This window comes from Lutra lutra, chromosome 3 (assembly GCF_902655055.1).
Source record: "Lutra lutra chromosome 3, mLutLut1.2, whole genome shotgun sequence".
Taxonomy (NCBI): Eukaryota; Metazoa; Chordata; class Mammalia; order Carnivora; family Mustelidae; genus Lutra; species Lutra lutra.
The window spans coordinates 38,877,110-38,894,611 of NC_062280.1; the positions used below are offsets into that span (position 1 = coordinate 38,877,110).

The 17,502-nt window shown below is 41.0% G+C and overlaps 1 protein-coding gene across 2 annotated transcripts; it reads left to right on the forward strand.

The window, feature by feature from the left end:
* Positions 1-287: 287 nt before the first annotated feature.
* Positions 288-16,921, forward strand: LOC125094668 (odorant receptor 131-2-like). 2 transcript variants are annotated; one of them, XM_047720081.1, is made up of 3 exons: positions 288-480; positions 9,750-9,895; positions 13,427-16,921. In XM_047720081.1, exon 3 carries the CDS (start codon positions 13,450-13,452, stop codon positions 14,362-14,364), a length of 915 nt encoding a protein of 304 aa, XP_047576037.1. In that variant the 5' UTR covers positions 288-480; positions 9,750-9,895; positions 13,427-13,449; the 3' UTR covers positions 14,365-16,921. The 2 variants fall into 2 exon arrangements, with proteins under 2 accessions (XP_047576037.1, XP_047576036.1); XM_047720080.1 differs by lacking the exon at positions 9,750-9,895.
* The last annotated feature ends 581 nt before the right edge of the window (positions 16,922-17,502 follow it).

Genomic DNA, 17,502 nt, shown 5'->3' on the forward strand with positions numbered 1-17,502 from the left:
AGTGGCTTGAATGTTTCCCTTATGCTGGGGTAAAGAAGCTTTTTAGCTTTCTTTAGAAACGCTTTCTCTTGTCACCTTCAAACACCATGAAGTGGGTCCCAACCCCAAAAGGGGTGAAAGAGGGGAGGCCTTGGGTTCCTCCACTTCCCTCTTGGACAGAAGACGTGGAGTGTTCTTTCAGGAAGTGGTTACCACAAAAAAATCCCCGCTTTCTCTGAGGTCCTGCAGCTCTCTGCACTGGGAATCATAGGGTGACACTTGTTGCAGCCAGCCCAGAAGGAGCCCTAGATCTGAAGACTCAGGAGCCTGGGAGAATGTGAAGTGAGAGACTTTGCTTGATTCACTTCCATTAGATGCTGGGTATTGGGAGTTCTTCCCAGGATTCTCGGAGAAACTCCTGCTGGTCTTCCATATACTTTTTTCCTAGAAAAGAGAACCCATTTTTCCACGGGCATAAAAGACCTCCACTGGTAATGTAAGGTAAGGAGTTCTCATGTTTCTCAATATTATTTCTGCTTGAAATTGATTATCCATTCTGCATTTTCAGAAACCTGATTTTATCTAATCATGCACTTCTGGAATTATCCCACTGTAATGGTAAACAGTCAATTGGTATTTTGGTTTCATGATGAGAACTATACTTAAACAAAGGATGGAAATGTTCCAGTTTAAGTGGTCAAGGCACTCTGGTCTCAGTAGGAAAATACCCGTGGGAGAGGAAATGAAGTCTGAAGGTTGATGTTGGGTGGTTTTAAGGAGCCATTCTGTGTTTCTCTTGGTAATATCATCTGTACCCCACCAGAATGGCAACCTCACTCAAAGAAGGACTTGGTTTGTCTTGTTCAGTGGGTATCCACAGCATCTAGAACAGTCAGAGGTACTCAACACATACCTAATAAATGGATGAATAGGAGGCTGGCTTGCTGGATGGATGAATGTTCCTTATTTTTTAGAACATTGTCCCAATGAGAAGTTTTCTCTGACTCTTCTAGGAAGATTAGACTCCCTCCTCTGATTTCCATGGCACTTTGAATTAAAGCACTTAAATCATAGAATTGAAACTATTTGCTTAGACAGCTATCTTCCCTAAAAGATTTTGAGCTCCACAAATGCCTTACTTCTCCATTTAACTAACTATAGACACCTCACAGAACTCTATCACACAGCAGAAAAAAAAAAAAAAAACCATGGCTGAGTATCTCTCAGCTTGTGGGATATGCTTATTAAGTAGATCAGGATATTACATTAATTGGGGCCTCATTGCTTCTTCAATGGTGATACATTATAAACTTCTTACTATTTGCTTTTCATTGCTTCCAAGGGAACAAGCATCCTTCTATTTTCAGCTGTTATTTTAATACCTTTCTGTTGAACCTGTAAGCACACTCAGTGGTTTCCATAGATTACATTTCCAGGATCAAATTAGTCATCTCCTGATGTTATATAAAGAGACATCTTAATCTTACAAGCAAACCATCTCCAAGTGTTAAAATAGGATGCATAATTTTTGGGAGGACCACCTAGAGATAACACATCCCTTCTTGGTTATATAAATTCTTACTGCTCTGATCACACAAACTGAAGTCCCCTACAGGTCCCCCCTCATTTTTGGCCCATCTCTTTTATTACCAATGGTCCTCTGTCTGAAGTCTGTTCTTCCCTCAGTAAGAACACTTACCTTCTGACCAGGTCAGATATCTTTGGGGTCCAGGCAGGGATTTGCATGGTACCACTCTAACAACTCTGAAAGAGCAAATGTCCTCATGTAGCTCCAGTCCTGGATCATCCAGAAATAATATTCAACGTTTTGTGACCAGACATTTAGGAATTCAAGACATAGACTAAATGACAACCACACTTTTAAGATCAGGGCAGTCGGAAAATCTGAAACAAGGTAGATGCTCAGGTTAGGTAACATTGGCAATAACAATGGCAATAACCATGATGTAAGCCTGATTCTTTAGTGGACTTAGTGGGAGCCTGAGCCCATGGATGCAGATAGTTTCAGTGGCCAAGAGGTGGTGAAAAGGAAGGTAAAAAAATTACAATTTTATTGGAAGGTTATTTGAGTATGGAAACAAGTCTCACAAGATCAGAGTGGCACAAATATATATTTGTGGGGTACATACGACTGGGATATATACATCAACCATTGTACCCCTATCTCCCACCTGGCTTTTCATGCAAGAAAAAGAATAACTTCCCCAGATCCTCTTATTGGGATACAGAGAAAAAAAAAATCACCTTTGTCTAACCCTTTAACATTTCTTGCAGGGCTGGCTTAGTGATCATAAATTTTTTTAGTTTCTGTTTGTCCTGGAAGCTCTTTATCTCTCCTTCCATTCTGAATGATTGACTTGCTGGATAAAGTATCCCTGGCTGCATATTTTTCTCATTTAACACCCTGAATATATTATGCCAGTCCTTTCTGGCCTGCCAGGTCTCTGTAGCTAGGTCTGCTGCCAGTCTTATGTTTCTACTATTGTAGGTTAAGGACAGCTTGTCCTGAGATGCTTTTGGGATTTTCTCTTTGTCTTTGAGATTTCCAAGATTCACTATTGTATGTTGAGGTGTTGACCTATTTTTATTGCTGTTAAGGGGGGAATTCTCTGTGCCTCCTGGGCTTGAGTGCCTGTTTCTTTCCCCAGATTAGGGAAGTTCTCTGCTATAATTTGCTCCAATATACCTTCTGCTCCACTCTTTCCTCTTCTTCTGGGACCCCAATTATTCTAATATTGTTTCACTTTATAGTATCATTTATCTCTTGAATTCTTCCCTCGTGATCCAGTAGTTGTTTATCTCTCTTTTTCCCAGCTTCTTTATTCTTCCATCATTTGGTCTTCTTTATCACTAATTCTCTCTTCTGCCTCAATTATCCTAGAAGTTAGAGCCTCCATTTTTTATTGCATCTCACTAATATCTTTGATTTCAACTTGATTAGATTTTAGCTTTTTATTTCTCCAGAAAGGGATTATCTAGTGCCATCTATGCTTTTTTCAAGCCCAGTTTTGTATCTTTATAATCATTATTCTGAACTCTAATTCCAACATCTTACTTATATCCATACTGATTATGTCCCTGGCAGACAGGACTGCCTCTTGTTCTCTTTTTTGGGGTGAGTTTTTCCATCTTGTCATTCTGTCCAGAGAAGAATAAGTGAACAAGAGAACAAAATGCTAAAATAGTAACAATGACCCCAGAGAAAAATACACTAAACAAATCAGAAGAGACAAGAAACTGAAAAGAAAAAAAGAGAGAGAGAGAGAGAGAGAGAGAGAGAATATAATCAGACAGGTGAACTAGATTCTGAGTGCATTTTGGTCTAATTGTTAGAAGAAACTAGCTTTCAAAATTGTAAAGAAAGAAAGAAAGAAAAATATATATTTCTTCCTCCTCTAATGAAGTAAGTTTCTTGAAAACTGAACCCATATCTCATTCATCTCCACAGGCTCAGCATTTAGCACAATGCTTGACACAAGGTGGGTACACAATACATAGTTTTTGAATGAATGAATGAATGAATGAATGAGTGAATGTATGAATGGAGAAAATGGGATATGGACATGAATTTTAAAATTCTGATTATTCATTTTTTTGATCTTTCAAAAGTGGTTGGATGATAACACAGCTAAGGTTTTCAACATTAATAATTTTTTTCACCAATATTTACAATGTAATTTCTATTGAAAAATACAAAATATAGTTATAAACAATGTTTGCCAAATAACATTAATAATAATAATATGCTTCTTATTTGGGAATAAGTCCATTAAATAAACAGATAAATATAATGGTCATACTTTAAGATTATCACAAAGATAAATATTGACATAGCCATTTGCTCTATAAATATGATTCAAAATTCTATGCCATTTTTAAAAGGCAAATACAAATGCTAATGAAAATAATCAAGAACTTTAATAACTTGGCATAAGTGGATTTTCCTATGGAAAAATGCTAGCCTATCCATATGGTAATAGACTCTGCTATGGTCAGAGGCTTATATCCCTGCCAAAGAAACTTTGTAAATATACAGGATTCTGAAAACTGAGATAAATCAATTATATGATAGTTAAGTGAAAGTTCAAGTTAATAATCAACTATGTGCTAAGTAAAAATTTACAGAGAAGGCAAAAGTTAAAGCATTCCATGGGTTTTACATTCAATTCTAAATCAGAGTTTTCAGATAAAGAGAATCGACTTTGCATGACATATATAATCAAGTATAATTTATATTACTCAAAGGTACCTACTACAGATAAGAGTACTTGACAAGCAATGTATATTATAAGTGGATTTCAAAACTAAGGGGGTTCTTTTTCATCCAGTGAAACAAATAACAGCCTGTAAAAAAGGTTAATAAGAATAGCTATAATTACATGGTACCTTAATTGGGGGAAATAGAATTAAATCTGACAGAAAGTTACAGCAATCCCCAATGCTGAGTCAGAGAGAGAAAGCTAAAGAGTTTCATGCAATCTGCTGATTTCAGATTTGCGAAGAATGTACTGATAAAACATTGGTTTATGGCTAAAGCCAGGTGGGGTCTGCTGAGGCAGAAAGCGTGTGTGCTATTGCTTGGGATGGGTCAACTATTTTAATTGTGCAAGAAAGAAATCCACTGACTATAGTATAGAGGATTTCCTGCCAGCAAAACACACAATTCACTATCTTGGCAACTATTGTTGACTTACAAGCTTTAATAACATTAAAATGATACACAGGTAAATTAATATTTGAAAAACTTAATAAATTCAATAATGTAACATTAAAATAGTTTCAGGAATGCCTGGGTGGCTCTCTCTTGTTTCCTCTCTCTCTCTCTCTGACAAATAAAGAAGGAAAGAAATCTTTAAAGCAAAGCAAATCAAATAGCTTCAGCGTTTTTCAAGAATAAATGCAAAACCAAGAGACCAGAGACAAAATCCTCTCAAATTCTGGGAAATAGCATTCACAGTGAATCACATGCTTAGCAACATATAGATCGCTGTTTGCTTTTTGTGGTTTATAGACATCATATTGACCTTTGGTGGCTGGAGAGATAGGGAGGAAGGGAGAAAAATACCATCTGTCTACTGACTGCTAGGTTAGTGTCAGGGGCTCTGACTATGTAAGCTCCCTGATGTTAGAGACTTCTTCGTGTGTTTTGGATACTGATGGGTCTCCAACTCTTAGACCCACACTGGTGGGCACACATGTGCATGTTTATCATGCTATCTGAAATTAAACTGTTCCCATGAGAGCTTTTTTTTTTTTTAAGATTTTATTTGTTTATTTGTCAGAGAGAAAGAGAGCACAAGCAGTGGGGAATGGCAAGCAGAGGGGGAAACAGGCTCCTCCCTGAGCATGGGCCTCAATCCCAGGACCGTGGGATCATGACCTGAGCCAAAGGCTGACTCTTAACCAACTGAGCCACCCAGGTGTCTCTTTTTTTTAAATGATTTTATTTATTTATTAAAGAGAGAGAGAGAGAGAGAGAGCAAACAGGGAGAGGAGAAGAGGGAGCAGGGAGAGAGAATCTCAAGCAGACCCTACACTGAGCATGGAGCCCAATGAGGGGTTGGATCTCATGGCCCTGAGAACACAACATGAGCCCAAATCGAGTTAGCTGCTTAACCAACTGAGCCACCTAGGTGCCCCCCGTCCCCCATGAAAACATTTTGTAAGCCAAAATGACATAAAGCAAAGAAGCAATTACCATTTATTTATATGGAGAAATTTGTGAACATTCCCAGATCCCAATATCAACTCCCATAGATTTTCTGATCCCATAGGACCTAGTGGCTGCACAAAATAAATTGAGGTGAGGCTCATAGGCATAGTTCAAAAGTCTGGCAGCCTGAAGCTGAGATGCTGAGCATGGTCCTGGGGAAGGACGTGGGGTGAGGGGAGGGTCTCTCGCTGCTTGGGGTGCGTGCTGCCTCCATCCTGGCTCCAACAACTGTGGAAGGCTATTGTGGCTTTTTGGTCTTTTTTTTCAGTTAGTGAAAACAGGAACCAGTATAGGTCTTTGACAAAAGCGAAGTGGCGAAACATGAACTTTTGAAAATTGGATGATACCTTGAGCAGAATTCACCAACTGAGTGAATACATGTCTATGTGTCGAGACCACTACTTTTGTTCATAGTTAGTCTGCGCCAGTGCAGAGAGATCCATCCAAGCAGAATCGAATGACTCTTATTTTAGCCAGTGTGCTGGTGATATCATATAAATTCATTATTTAAGCTCATTTGAAGATTAATGGAAAATGTTGTTTGTTGCCTATGATATCATTACAGTTAGTATTAATGTACAGTGTTTTTCTGAAATCCTGGTATGGCTCTTTTGTCTATTTATATCTGCAGATACACCTAGCACAGTGAAATGTGTCATTAAATTGTGTCCTTTTTTGTTATCATTGTTACCATAAGGTTAGATCACACACAGTTACTATTATTTAGATACAGAATGAAAAGAGCTTTGTCAGTGCTCTTATGAACTACCTTCTTTTCAATAGTTTCTCCTTGAATATTTATTTGTATTCCAGGTTTGGAGATTTGTTTCACGTGGCTACCCTTGTTCATGGGCAGCCTTGTGTTTCAAAACCTCAAGTAAACATGCGCAAGTGCATTGTTTTTTAAGACATGTTTTTACACATTAAGTAGCTCAGAAAAGGCCAAGGTTCTTGTAAAGCAAGGTGTCAGGTCTCTGGATTAATGAATCCTATGAGTGCTTAGAAGAACACCTGTAGATCAAAATTTTGGTCAGAAAAAGAGTGGGGAAGGAAGCCGGAGAATTTCCCTCTATAAATAAAAAGGTGAGTTCAAACTCAAAAAGTTAACTGCCTGAAAAAGCACTCCGAAAAATGTGTGATTTTGCTGCCTTCAGAAATCACAGGATACACCTACAGAGCCTTTGTCATCTCATCTAGTTCCCATGTCACCTCTGTGAGCTGTTCTCAGATGATCAACAATCAGAGCTAATATTTACTATGTGCTCTTTCTTGATATCAAGTGACTGGTACTCAGCAGACACCCGTTTCCTCCCTTCCTTCCTGCCTGCTTTGAGAATAACAGAGGAGATCACCAAAGCTTCCCAGACTGGAGTGATTTTTTAAAAATAACCAAAGAAGTAAGATCATGATTAGAACAGAGGGGAGGACATGTTTAAAGAGAGGAGGGCATGTTTATTGTAGGAGAGGAGATCTGATCATCCAGGGAGGGTTTTAAGAGCAATTCTTTGAGTATCCACTTCTTCTCATTGGCCTTCTGCCGCTAGCCACAGAGCACTTGGAATCATTTCTGAGCTTTGTTTTCAGCTGATGGTCCTTTCCACTGGCGGTAAGTCAGATACTGGCCCTAAGCCTGGCCCACACTACCCAACAGATCGCGAGCACCCAAGAAGGAAAGGCCCTCCTTCCTCTCAGAGATCTTTCCTCCTTCAGAAATTCCCAGGTAGAGGTTCTGGGGAGAGTCTGGGTGGACCCATGGGAGAGTCTGAGCCCTTCTCAGTGAGCTGGAACTAAGGTGGTCGCTAGGAGCTGCTTTTCCCCGCTGGATCAGTCTGCTCAGGCTGCTGAAACAAAATACCACAGAAAAGGTGGCTTAAACCACAGAAATGTATTTCCTCACAGTTTTGGACGCTGGGAGTCATGATCAAGGGGTCAGCAGAGTTGGTTTTCTCTGAGGTCACCCCTTCGCTGCCTCTTCACATGGTCTTTTCTCTGTGCACACACATCTCTAGGGTCTGTGTGTGTCCAAATCTCCCTTATAAGGATGCAAGGGCACCAGTCAGATGAGATTACAGCCCACCATACTGGCCCCATTTGAACTTAATGACCTCTTTAAAGACTCTGTCTCCAAATACAGTCCCATTCTGAAGTTCTGGGGGTTAGGGTTTTGACATGTGAATTTTGGAAAGGGCATGATTCAGACCATAATACCTAAGTCTTTTTTTTTTTTTCTTTTTAAAGAAGAATTCAATTCACCTGCACCAGTAGGGTCTTGTTGGGAAAAAACTCAACAAACAATAGCCAAATGTCATTTCAGAAATCAGAAGAATTAGGTTGGAAGCCAGACTTCACCATTAACCAGCAACACCCTGAGAGGAAGTTGTGGGGAGTCTGTCACAAACTTTAGGTATCGCCCTTCCCTGACGCGGGGCACCTGGCCCCAGGGGTTTAGAGACTGGCCGCTGCAGGTGGACTGCCTGGTCCAAGCTCCAGTATCACTGTCACCAGCTCATTAACCCTGAATGACTTCCTTCCCACCTCTATATCTCAGTTTTCTCTTGGGAAAAATGTGAAAAAAGATTGTGCCTCCTTATTGGGCTTGTTGTGCTGATTAAAGAAGTCAGCTCCCCCCAGAGCGGTCTCATAGTGAGCAGTTAGCATGGATATCTACCGTTATATTCTGTTTGTGTCTTTACCCTCTTCCTATCTCCCTTCCAGACTCTTCCCTCATATTAGCACCCATCCAACGCTCTCTTGGTTTTCTTCGAAAGTGGGGTGTCTGTTCAGGAATGGTTGCCCTCAGAGGTAAGAGTGGGGGAGATCGCCCAGCTCAGTGACCCTGGACTCATAAGGTAGGCAGTGCCCTTCTGTGGAAGGTATCTGTCTCCCTGGACCCTACTGTGGACTAGCATGGGGGCACAAGCTGGAGAAGAAGAATGTGCTGCCACCCATTCATTAGCTCCCTGGGGAAATGGCTCCAAGTACACATGCTATTGGAGGGCTCCTAGCATCTTCTTTTCATACCGATCTGAAGACGAGCAAAGACCGACCAGATGAGCAAAACCAAGGCCACCTAGTCAGAGGTTGCGAGAGCGAGGGAGTGAACCCCAGTCACTTGCTTTTTAACTAAAGCCTCAAGGCAGGCAGAGGAATAGGAGAACTTAGTGTGGACTTAGTGAGAACTTAGGCTATAGGTGTGCCCTGATGAGAGCCTGGGGAAGCTGGAGGAGGGCTAACTAGAAGTGGGGTGTCTTTGTGACTGGGTGGGGGGACATATTTGGCTCTCTCTGGTTGGTCTTAAGTTGGAATCAGGGACAAAAATTAGGGAAGCTGCCAATCATTAATAAAGTCCTGGCTGTTTCGGGCCAGTTATTACAGAGGTTGTTGTCTGGCTACCTGGACGGTCACAAGAGACACCTGTTACTGTGGGCGAGGGCTTGGTTTCCTGGCAGGTTGCTACAGGCTGTGGATCAGCATTTAATTTTTATACATGGGTTGACCATATGTGTTCATATATTCAGTTTCCCACCAAGGGTAGCATGTTGTGCTCAGGGGTTTGCCATAAGTCAGGCTCTTTGGAAGGATGAGACCCATTGTTTCCCTGCTTTTGTTAGGCGCCCATCCCGCCACCACCCCCATTCTTCCAGCAGGATTTTTGTAGGGAGTGGTGGCAGCTGCTTCTGATTTCATCACAGCAGTTGTGGAACAAATGTGATTCTTAGCTCCAGGGTTTTCTTTCAGAGCTGAAGCCAAAGGAACCTTTAGGGCTGGAGGAAAATAGGTATTTCCATTTTATAATTTCCAAAGAAAAAGACTCTAGGAATGAACCATGAGTAGAGGTAAGACATACAGAAGGGGACTTCTTATGTGGCTTTTGTTGCCATGAGCTCTTGATTGGCAAATACACCTCTGAGAAGGAATATGGATTTGAAGAATGGGAGATTCTGTCTGGCGGCATGATCCTGAATAAATAACTCATCTTTCTGAGTTCTCATAAATAGATTAAAGGCGATAAAACTTGCCCTCATTGATTTTGCAGATTTGCAACTCTCCCGGCGATTTTATGTCTGCAAGAAGAATTCTAAGCCACTTGCTATGGTAGTAGTGTCTTCACTGTGTACATTTGTTCTCTGCCAGGCTTCCTGCTCTGTAGAGCTCCTATCAGACCCCACTGTGCAGGCAAGGGTGGGCATCTCATGTGTCCTCTTAACCTATCACATGGCTACTCCTAATTTTAATCATGCAAGGCTCCTTATTGAGTGCAAAGTGAATTTTTACCCTTGGAATGGAATGAAGGTCCTCCAAATCTGGTCCCAGACTTTGTCCTTAGTCCTCTGAATAAGCCCTCAGTCCCCCAAACTGGATCTTTTCATCTCTCCTGAAGCTCCCAGGTTTTGCCCCAGCCTGGCTCTTCGAATTTTCTGTTGCCTGCAATCTGGACCTCTCCTCGTTTCTATCCACCTCACCCTGGGTCCTGCTTTCTTCTAGTTTTCAACCTTGAAAGGCTAGGTTTGAGTCTCAGGTGTTCCAAGAAGCTTTCTCTCACTGACTCCACGACCCTTTCTATTCTGAACAACCCCTCAACTCTGCTGGAGACACCCAACTTTCTTGCTCATTTGGCAGGTTAAGTGAAACTACATGATGTTTCTGGTTATTATTACCTAGTTATATAGTATTCTGTTTCTTCTGTTGGGTGAGAGGCTTCTGCGTGTCAGCACCTGTGTTTTACCACCTGGTAAGCTCGCTGCTTAGGATATGCGTCGTGTGTTTCAATGCACAGTGAAGATCGGTAGAGTAGAATGATGCAGTGATGTGCTGCATCGATCAGTCTATTAAACATATTAGAAAGCCACAGAAACTAGTTGCCTGAAAGCGTGTATTAGATCTGGAAGGAGAGGGGTTTATTATAGTTGTAGCTACAGTAATTTGGGAGAAAAGAAGCTTGTAAATTTTCTTTTTCAAAGGAGGCGCAATGGGAGTCTCTGATGCTCTCTGTAGGATTACAAGTCGTAGAACACAACAAGGCCAAGCCCCACTCATTGCTGTTGGGAATGTGCTGTGAAAGAGCCAGACAGGTGTGTAGGAATGATGGGGGTGGGGGACATGCAGGAGCAGGGAAACCCTGCTGAGCAGAAAAGAGGAATCCAACAGGGAAGCTGAAGACATGACTGAGGTTCTGGGCAGAATGAGGGATGGGAAGCAAGACTGAATAATGGGGGAGCATAGCCCATCAGCTGGGTCAAACCCAGCAACAGTGAGCTCAGGAATGAGCATTGTTGGGAGGCCTAGGCAGACAGGCAGGCTGTCGCAATTGTGTAGCCTGCCAGCAGTGACTTTCTAATTCAGGGACTCAGTGACTGGGTTTTAGGTCCTAGAGGGGACCTAGCAGGACAAGGCAGGCCCTGTCCTAGAAAGCTGGCAGTTCTATTCAAGCTCAGCCATGAAGGATAAGATGGGGACATTCCAAATCAAGGCAGGGCCAATCTTATCTCAAGAATAAGGAAAAAGCCCGGAATCTCCTGGTCCAAGTTAAGATTTGGCTCTTGAGGATGTCAGTGAGGATGGCTCTGTAGATAGAAAAGATGTGGAACTTGTAATCCTGCATGACTATGATGTAAGGAACCAAAGACCAGAGAAGCAAAGTGACTTTGATATCCACAATCACATTCCTAATTGGCCACAGACCAAGGCTTAAAGCCCAGTTCTTATGACTCCATCAGGCAGGGCAGAGTTCTAACTTACCAGTGTCTGCCTGCCATCTTCACTGGGGCCCTTGGTGTCTATGGTGGTGCCTTGAGGACAGTTACAGGAGTGTACCCTGTGGATAAGCATTTTTCTGTTGATTTTTGAAGGGTTCTGGTATAAGATTTTGACCAAAAATTCTGCAGCTTAAAGAAAGTGTGATGACTGAGTTTGACAATGACAATGACCATTCCCATTTCTATTCCTCTCTGGGGGCTGGAGAGAGAAGAATAAATGCATGGAGTTTGACTGCACAGCAATGGCACAAAATCCATCTGAACAGGAGAAATTCTCCACAAAGGGTGACAACACAATGTGCAGGGGGAGAACAGATGCCTTGGGCAAAGAATTTCATAAGGAGTTGTGGCATCTCAGATTCTCGGCAAGTTGCAGCAGCTGTCTCCACAGTGATACATTTTTTAGGAAATCCATATGATATACTGGGCCTCTTCAGGGTCCACTCTATATCTTTTCAATGCTAGTGGCTGACCTAAAGGAGGAGAGGGAAACCTATTTAAGCTAACTTAAATAATAGAGGGGTGTGTTATATTTTTAGAACCCCAGCACAGAAAATTCAGAGCATCTCAGCAGAATCAGAAATTCAGGAGCCCAGGCTGTTCTCTCTCTGCCTTGCAAGGGCTTTTGGAGCCTTGCAGGGACTCTGTGGTTCCCTCTGGTTCTCTCTTACCTCTCTCGATCATTTTCTTCTACTCACCTACACGCCAACATGACTGGCAGGCCAATCACTCAACATCACACTCAAACTCCATTCTCTGAGAATTCTTCAGTCAGATTTTTAAAAGGCAGACAGTGGTGGATTCAGCTCAGTGTCAGATGTGTACCCCTAGTTCCAATCAACTCTAATGAGGGAGGTGATGCAACAGGTGATGAGGAATGAGTAAAGCCATAGTGGGAAGCAAAGGTTGGCATCTCCACAGTAGACTTTCAGAGACAGTGATCCTGAGATTTGGAGGATCCCCAGGCTGCAACACACAACCACTTACCACTGTTTCTGCTTGAGAAGATCTAATGTGTCTACTACCATTTCAGTGGTCATAGTCCCTCAGTAATCCTAAGATCCCAGAACCTTGCTGGATGTTCAGTCTTCCAGCTTAACAACAGAAACAGTATTTCTACAAATGGGGTCCAGCTGACATTGGGAGCCAATAACATTGGCCAAAGAAGAACTCATAGCATGCATTTATTTGACCTTGCGTTTGACATGAACATTCTTATAGTGGTTGTGAGAGTGGGTTCTGGAGTTGTACTCTGAAATTCACATCCTGGCCCCTCTACCCAATAATAATATGGCCCCAAGCAGGTTACTTAGCCTCTTTAGGTCTATTTCCCCATCTGTGAAAAGTGCATAATAAAACCACTTTGTGGAAAATAAAACATACTCCAGCACTGGTGAGGAATATGCTCTAAAAATAGTATTGATCCCTAGAAAGTCCTGGGTAAATGTCACCTGTAACTGCTGTCATTTTGTTAATATCCCTGTCATGTCTTATGGACACAAATGAATTGAGGACTCTGCATCAATGGCTTCCCCACATTCCTTATAGCTCTTGCCCTAATGTCTTCCCCAGACTCTTGCATGCGCTAAGTGTTAACAAGTGCTTGGGTTCATCAACTGGTGGCTCGGAGTCGAAAAAGTTCTCATAATCAAAGTTGGAAAAGGATGCACAAAGAATAAAACTTTGACCTGATTTTGAGCAATTTGCTGACTCCTGAGAGTACATCTTTCAAACTTTCCTTTTGGATGGTTTGAGCATGCACTCCTCTCTTGAAATAAAGTGAAGAGCCCAGAAGCTTTCTCCAGTTTCTTTGATTCATGTTGATGCTGTCTGAAGTTGTTGTATTCTATACAGAAAAAGGTGTAATGTATTCCTTGCGATTTCTGCTAGATCACAGAGCTGGAAAACCACACCAGAAGCTTTAAGATTCACTCTTCCTTGTTCTTTAATCCTGCAGGAGCCAAGTTGCCCTGAAAGATCATGAACTTGTCTTCTGAGCACTGCAACATATCAGATTGGCTGAGGCTGGAAGCAACAGTGAAGGCCTCTGTATACACAGTTGCCTTCTTCTTTGCCACATCTGTCACTGTCATCATCGTCACAATAGTGTCACACAATTCGAAGCTGAAGAAAGAGGCCCGATACATCCTCCTGTGTCACCATCTGCTGTGCATCTCCTCCTACTGTGGCCTGGGGGTGGTATTCCAAGGGATGCGGGCTCTGCTAGCCAATAGTCCAGTGCTGATGTGCTGGGTGGTATTTGGGGTCCAGCTAAGTGTTGGAGAAGGGATCCTCTTCACCCTGGCCTTGATGGCTGTCAACACTTACCTGGCCATTTGCTGGCCTTTGAAATCTCTGGCTTTTGTAGATTCAGTTAAGTATAGGGTTCTGGCTGGGTCTTGGACAATCATTATATTCAAGAATGTTTGCTTATTCCTCATAGAGGGTACTAGCCCCACTCAGGGTGCTGTTTTTAAATCTGAACCCCTTTGCCCTGTGATCTTGAATGGCTCTGCTGCCAGAGCCATCGGCATGGTTTTCCTTTTCCTTCTTCTGTCCATCATTCTTGTAAGTTACTCTCTGATCTACCAAGAAGGGAAACGGGCTGGCCATTTTAATAGATCAAATATCAAAGCAAGGAAAACGGTCCTTATTCATTTAGTGCAGATGGGTTTACATGTGATACCAACCCTGATATTCATAGGTTTGGGAAAGATGTGTGGATTGTTTTTCTTTGTTTTAAATCTGGTGCTTTTTGGAGTCTTTGCATTTGCCCAATGTCTTAACCCTCTGATCTATGGGCTCTGGAATAAAGAGCTGCAAAGCAGATTGTACCATTGGATGTGCTGTCAGTTGTGGTGTGGTCACATAATGACCAACAGAGAGACAGTTTAACCTGAAATTCAGCCACACTGAATCAATAACTCTAGCCCTAATGGATCATTAGCTATGCTTGAGGACTTACCTTTACTCAACCATATGAGTAAGTCAGAGTTATTCATCTGGCTTGCAAATTTTGCTGCTGTGTACATGGAATTGGCCTCTGTGAAATCACTCTATGTCTTTAATTTTAAACCCAGATCAACATTTTTGGCAGCATGTCCTACTGCATCTCAGTAAGGAGGCAGTTTTTGAGAATGCACTAATTTTTAAAAACTGAGAAACCGTCCATGGTTGATAGGAAGAGAAGAAGTTTGGCTGTTCCTTTATTATTAATTAGGCATAGGTTTGGCTACATGTAATAACAAAACAGAAACAAAATAACAATGACTTTTTTAAGGTTTGAGATTGTTCATTTGTTTGTTTCTGATGTAAAAGGAATCTGGAGGTAAACAATCCAGTCCTATACAGCAGCTTTGTAGGCAACGGGTTCATTCTCTTCTATTCTGCCATGATTACTATACTGCCTCACGACCCAAGATGGCTGTTAATGCTCCTGTCATCACATTCATACTCCAACCAACAGAAAGGAGGAAGGGGCAAAGGAGGGTTTATACCCTCCTTCTAAAGACTCTTTTTAGAAATTACACAAAACACTTTTTCTTATATTTAACTGACCAAAACTTAGTCATATGGTTATGTGTGGCTTTAAGGGAGAGTGGGAATAAATTTTAGCTGGGTAGTAGTGTCCCTAGCTAAAAATTGGGGTTCTTGATACTAAGAAAGGAAGAAAGAACAGTTATGAGGAGGCAAAGTTATTTCAGGGACCATTTTCCTCTCAACCAAAGAAAGTATAAAGAAAGACAATGGCTGGGTTATAATAAAAAAATATATTCTGCCTCTTTCAATGTGGTACTTGGAGTTAACTTTTCAAAGTCCCAGAACACTTTAATTGTATTTTGTTAACAGTTCTCAAAGAAAATGGCATTAAGAAGAACATTGAATTGGTTTAAACATGGGAATTAACTCATGATTTAAATCTAAGCCATTTTGAAGCAGTAGTACAAAATAAAGTCCTTCATGGGAGTTTATGTATGAGATTTCTTTAGATGAAACATCCACTTCTAAGTAAGTCAGGATTCAGTTCTAGAAACAGGAATCATTACTCTAGGTACTTTAGACACATGGGATTTAATATGGGACTTAGATACTTACAAATACACCAGCAGGGCTGGAGGAATGGAAATCAGGAGCCACCATTTGTTGGTGTCAAAATCCCACAGGGATCTGGTGGTCTAGCAGCTGTTTCCACCATTGCTGCCCATGCCTCAGGCCCCTCTTAATGTAGTAAATTTGCAAAAGAAAGAGCAACTGGAAGATGGCCTCCACTTCCTTTCATCTTTCAAATCTCAAGTGATTGCCTCTAACTGGTGGAACCCATCTGGCATTAAGACCCTATAAGCAAAGAAGTCTGGGAAATATAGTTCCTAGTTTCACAGGAACAGAAAGTTATCCCAAAGTGAGGGTGAAATGAGGATTGAAAGAGCCAATCCATGGGATCCACCATTATGACATTTAATTTTATTTACAGGTGATAACAACAACAGAAGCAAAATAGTTGCTCAACACATTTACAGCTATTATGCTCCTGACACTATGCAGGCCATTTTATATACATAAAATCAAATCCTCACAACAGGTATATAATATAGGTATTATTATTCCTGATTTAGGAATGAGAAAAACTGAGGCTTAGAAAGGCTGTACAGGAGCTTAGGAGAACAGGAACTTCCCTTTCACATTTTCCATTTACATGACTTGGCCAAAGGTGTTCATTGAGAGCTAGACCAAATTTCTTCGGAAATTTGGTCTTCAGTTTTCCACTTTGCTTTGGGCGTAGACACGTGTCTTGTGGAAAAGAGCCTCTTTTCACCCATTGCTTTGATTACACTTTCCCACCCTTAGACCCCCACTTATTTTCAGATTCTAGTGCCTTCCATATCATGTCTAGACTCCATTTTGGCTTCAAGTCCTTCTTGCCTCTTCTCTGGGTGTTCAGTTGGTGTCTTCTCTCTTCCTCCATCCTCAAATCTGAGACTTCAAAGCATGACCTTCTCTTTTGCAATATGCAAATCTCTCCAAGGCCAGAAAGACTGCCAGGGTTGATTACCTTTGTGTCCTGGCACTTGACACAGTGCCTGTAGATAGCAGGTGTACGAATGATGTAATGGACTCACTGGTCAGTAAAACATGCCCTTTTCACAAATTCCCTCCTCACAAAACCCAAGCTGTCTCTTTGTTTTTATTGAAATATAAAATAATTTGAGTGCCAAGAGTAGAAAAAAAACTCAAAAAATTTACCAAAATTAACTCAATTATAAGCCCTAGGTCTAAAATACACAATTTAATTTATCCTTAAAGCTTTCCTTTTTTCCCTCTTTTTTGGGGTGAGGTGTTAAATTTTTTTACTGAAGCATAATTAACATACAATATTATATTATTTTTAACTGTACAGTACAGTGACTTGACAATTTTATGCATTACTCAATGCTCACCATGATAAGTATAGTTACCATCTGTCACTATATAACAATATTAAAATATTATTGACTATATTCCTTATGCTGTACTTTTCATCTCTGTGTCTTATTTATTTTATAAATGGAAGTTTGTACCTTTTAATCCCCTTCACCTGTTTCACTCATTCCCCCTACCAACCTCCCTCTGGTTTGTTCTCTGTATTTAAGAGTCTATCATAAATGACATCAACAATAATCTTTCTCATGATGTATAAATCCTTTGTACTCATTAGAGAACTTTAAACTTGGACAAGATGTGCAAGGAAGAAAGGAAGTGGTGGCTAAAGTCACTTGAAATTTGTTGAGGGTCCTTGTAAGGTGTTTCTTTTGTCTATAAAGATAGGCAATGATATTGAATTTAAAGTCAGAAAGGGTATAGGTTTGGGGGACATGTTCAGAGAATACACACTTTGCAAATAGCTCTGAAAATACATTACTTAAGGAAAAAATGTAAATTATTTCAAGATTCTTAAGTTCTTACCAACATTATATTTTACCATAACAGCAACCATATTATTACTGTGTGAAACTATTTCTGACTTATCCATAGATATACTATATAAACATATATTGG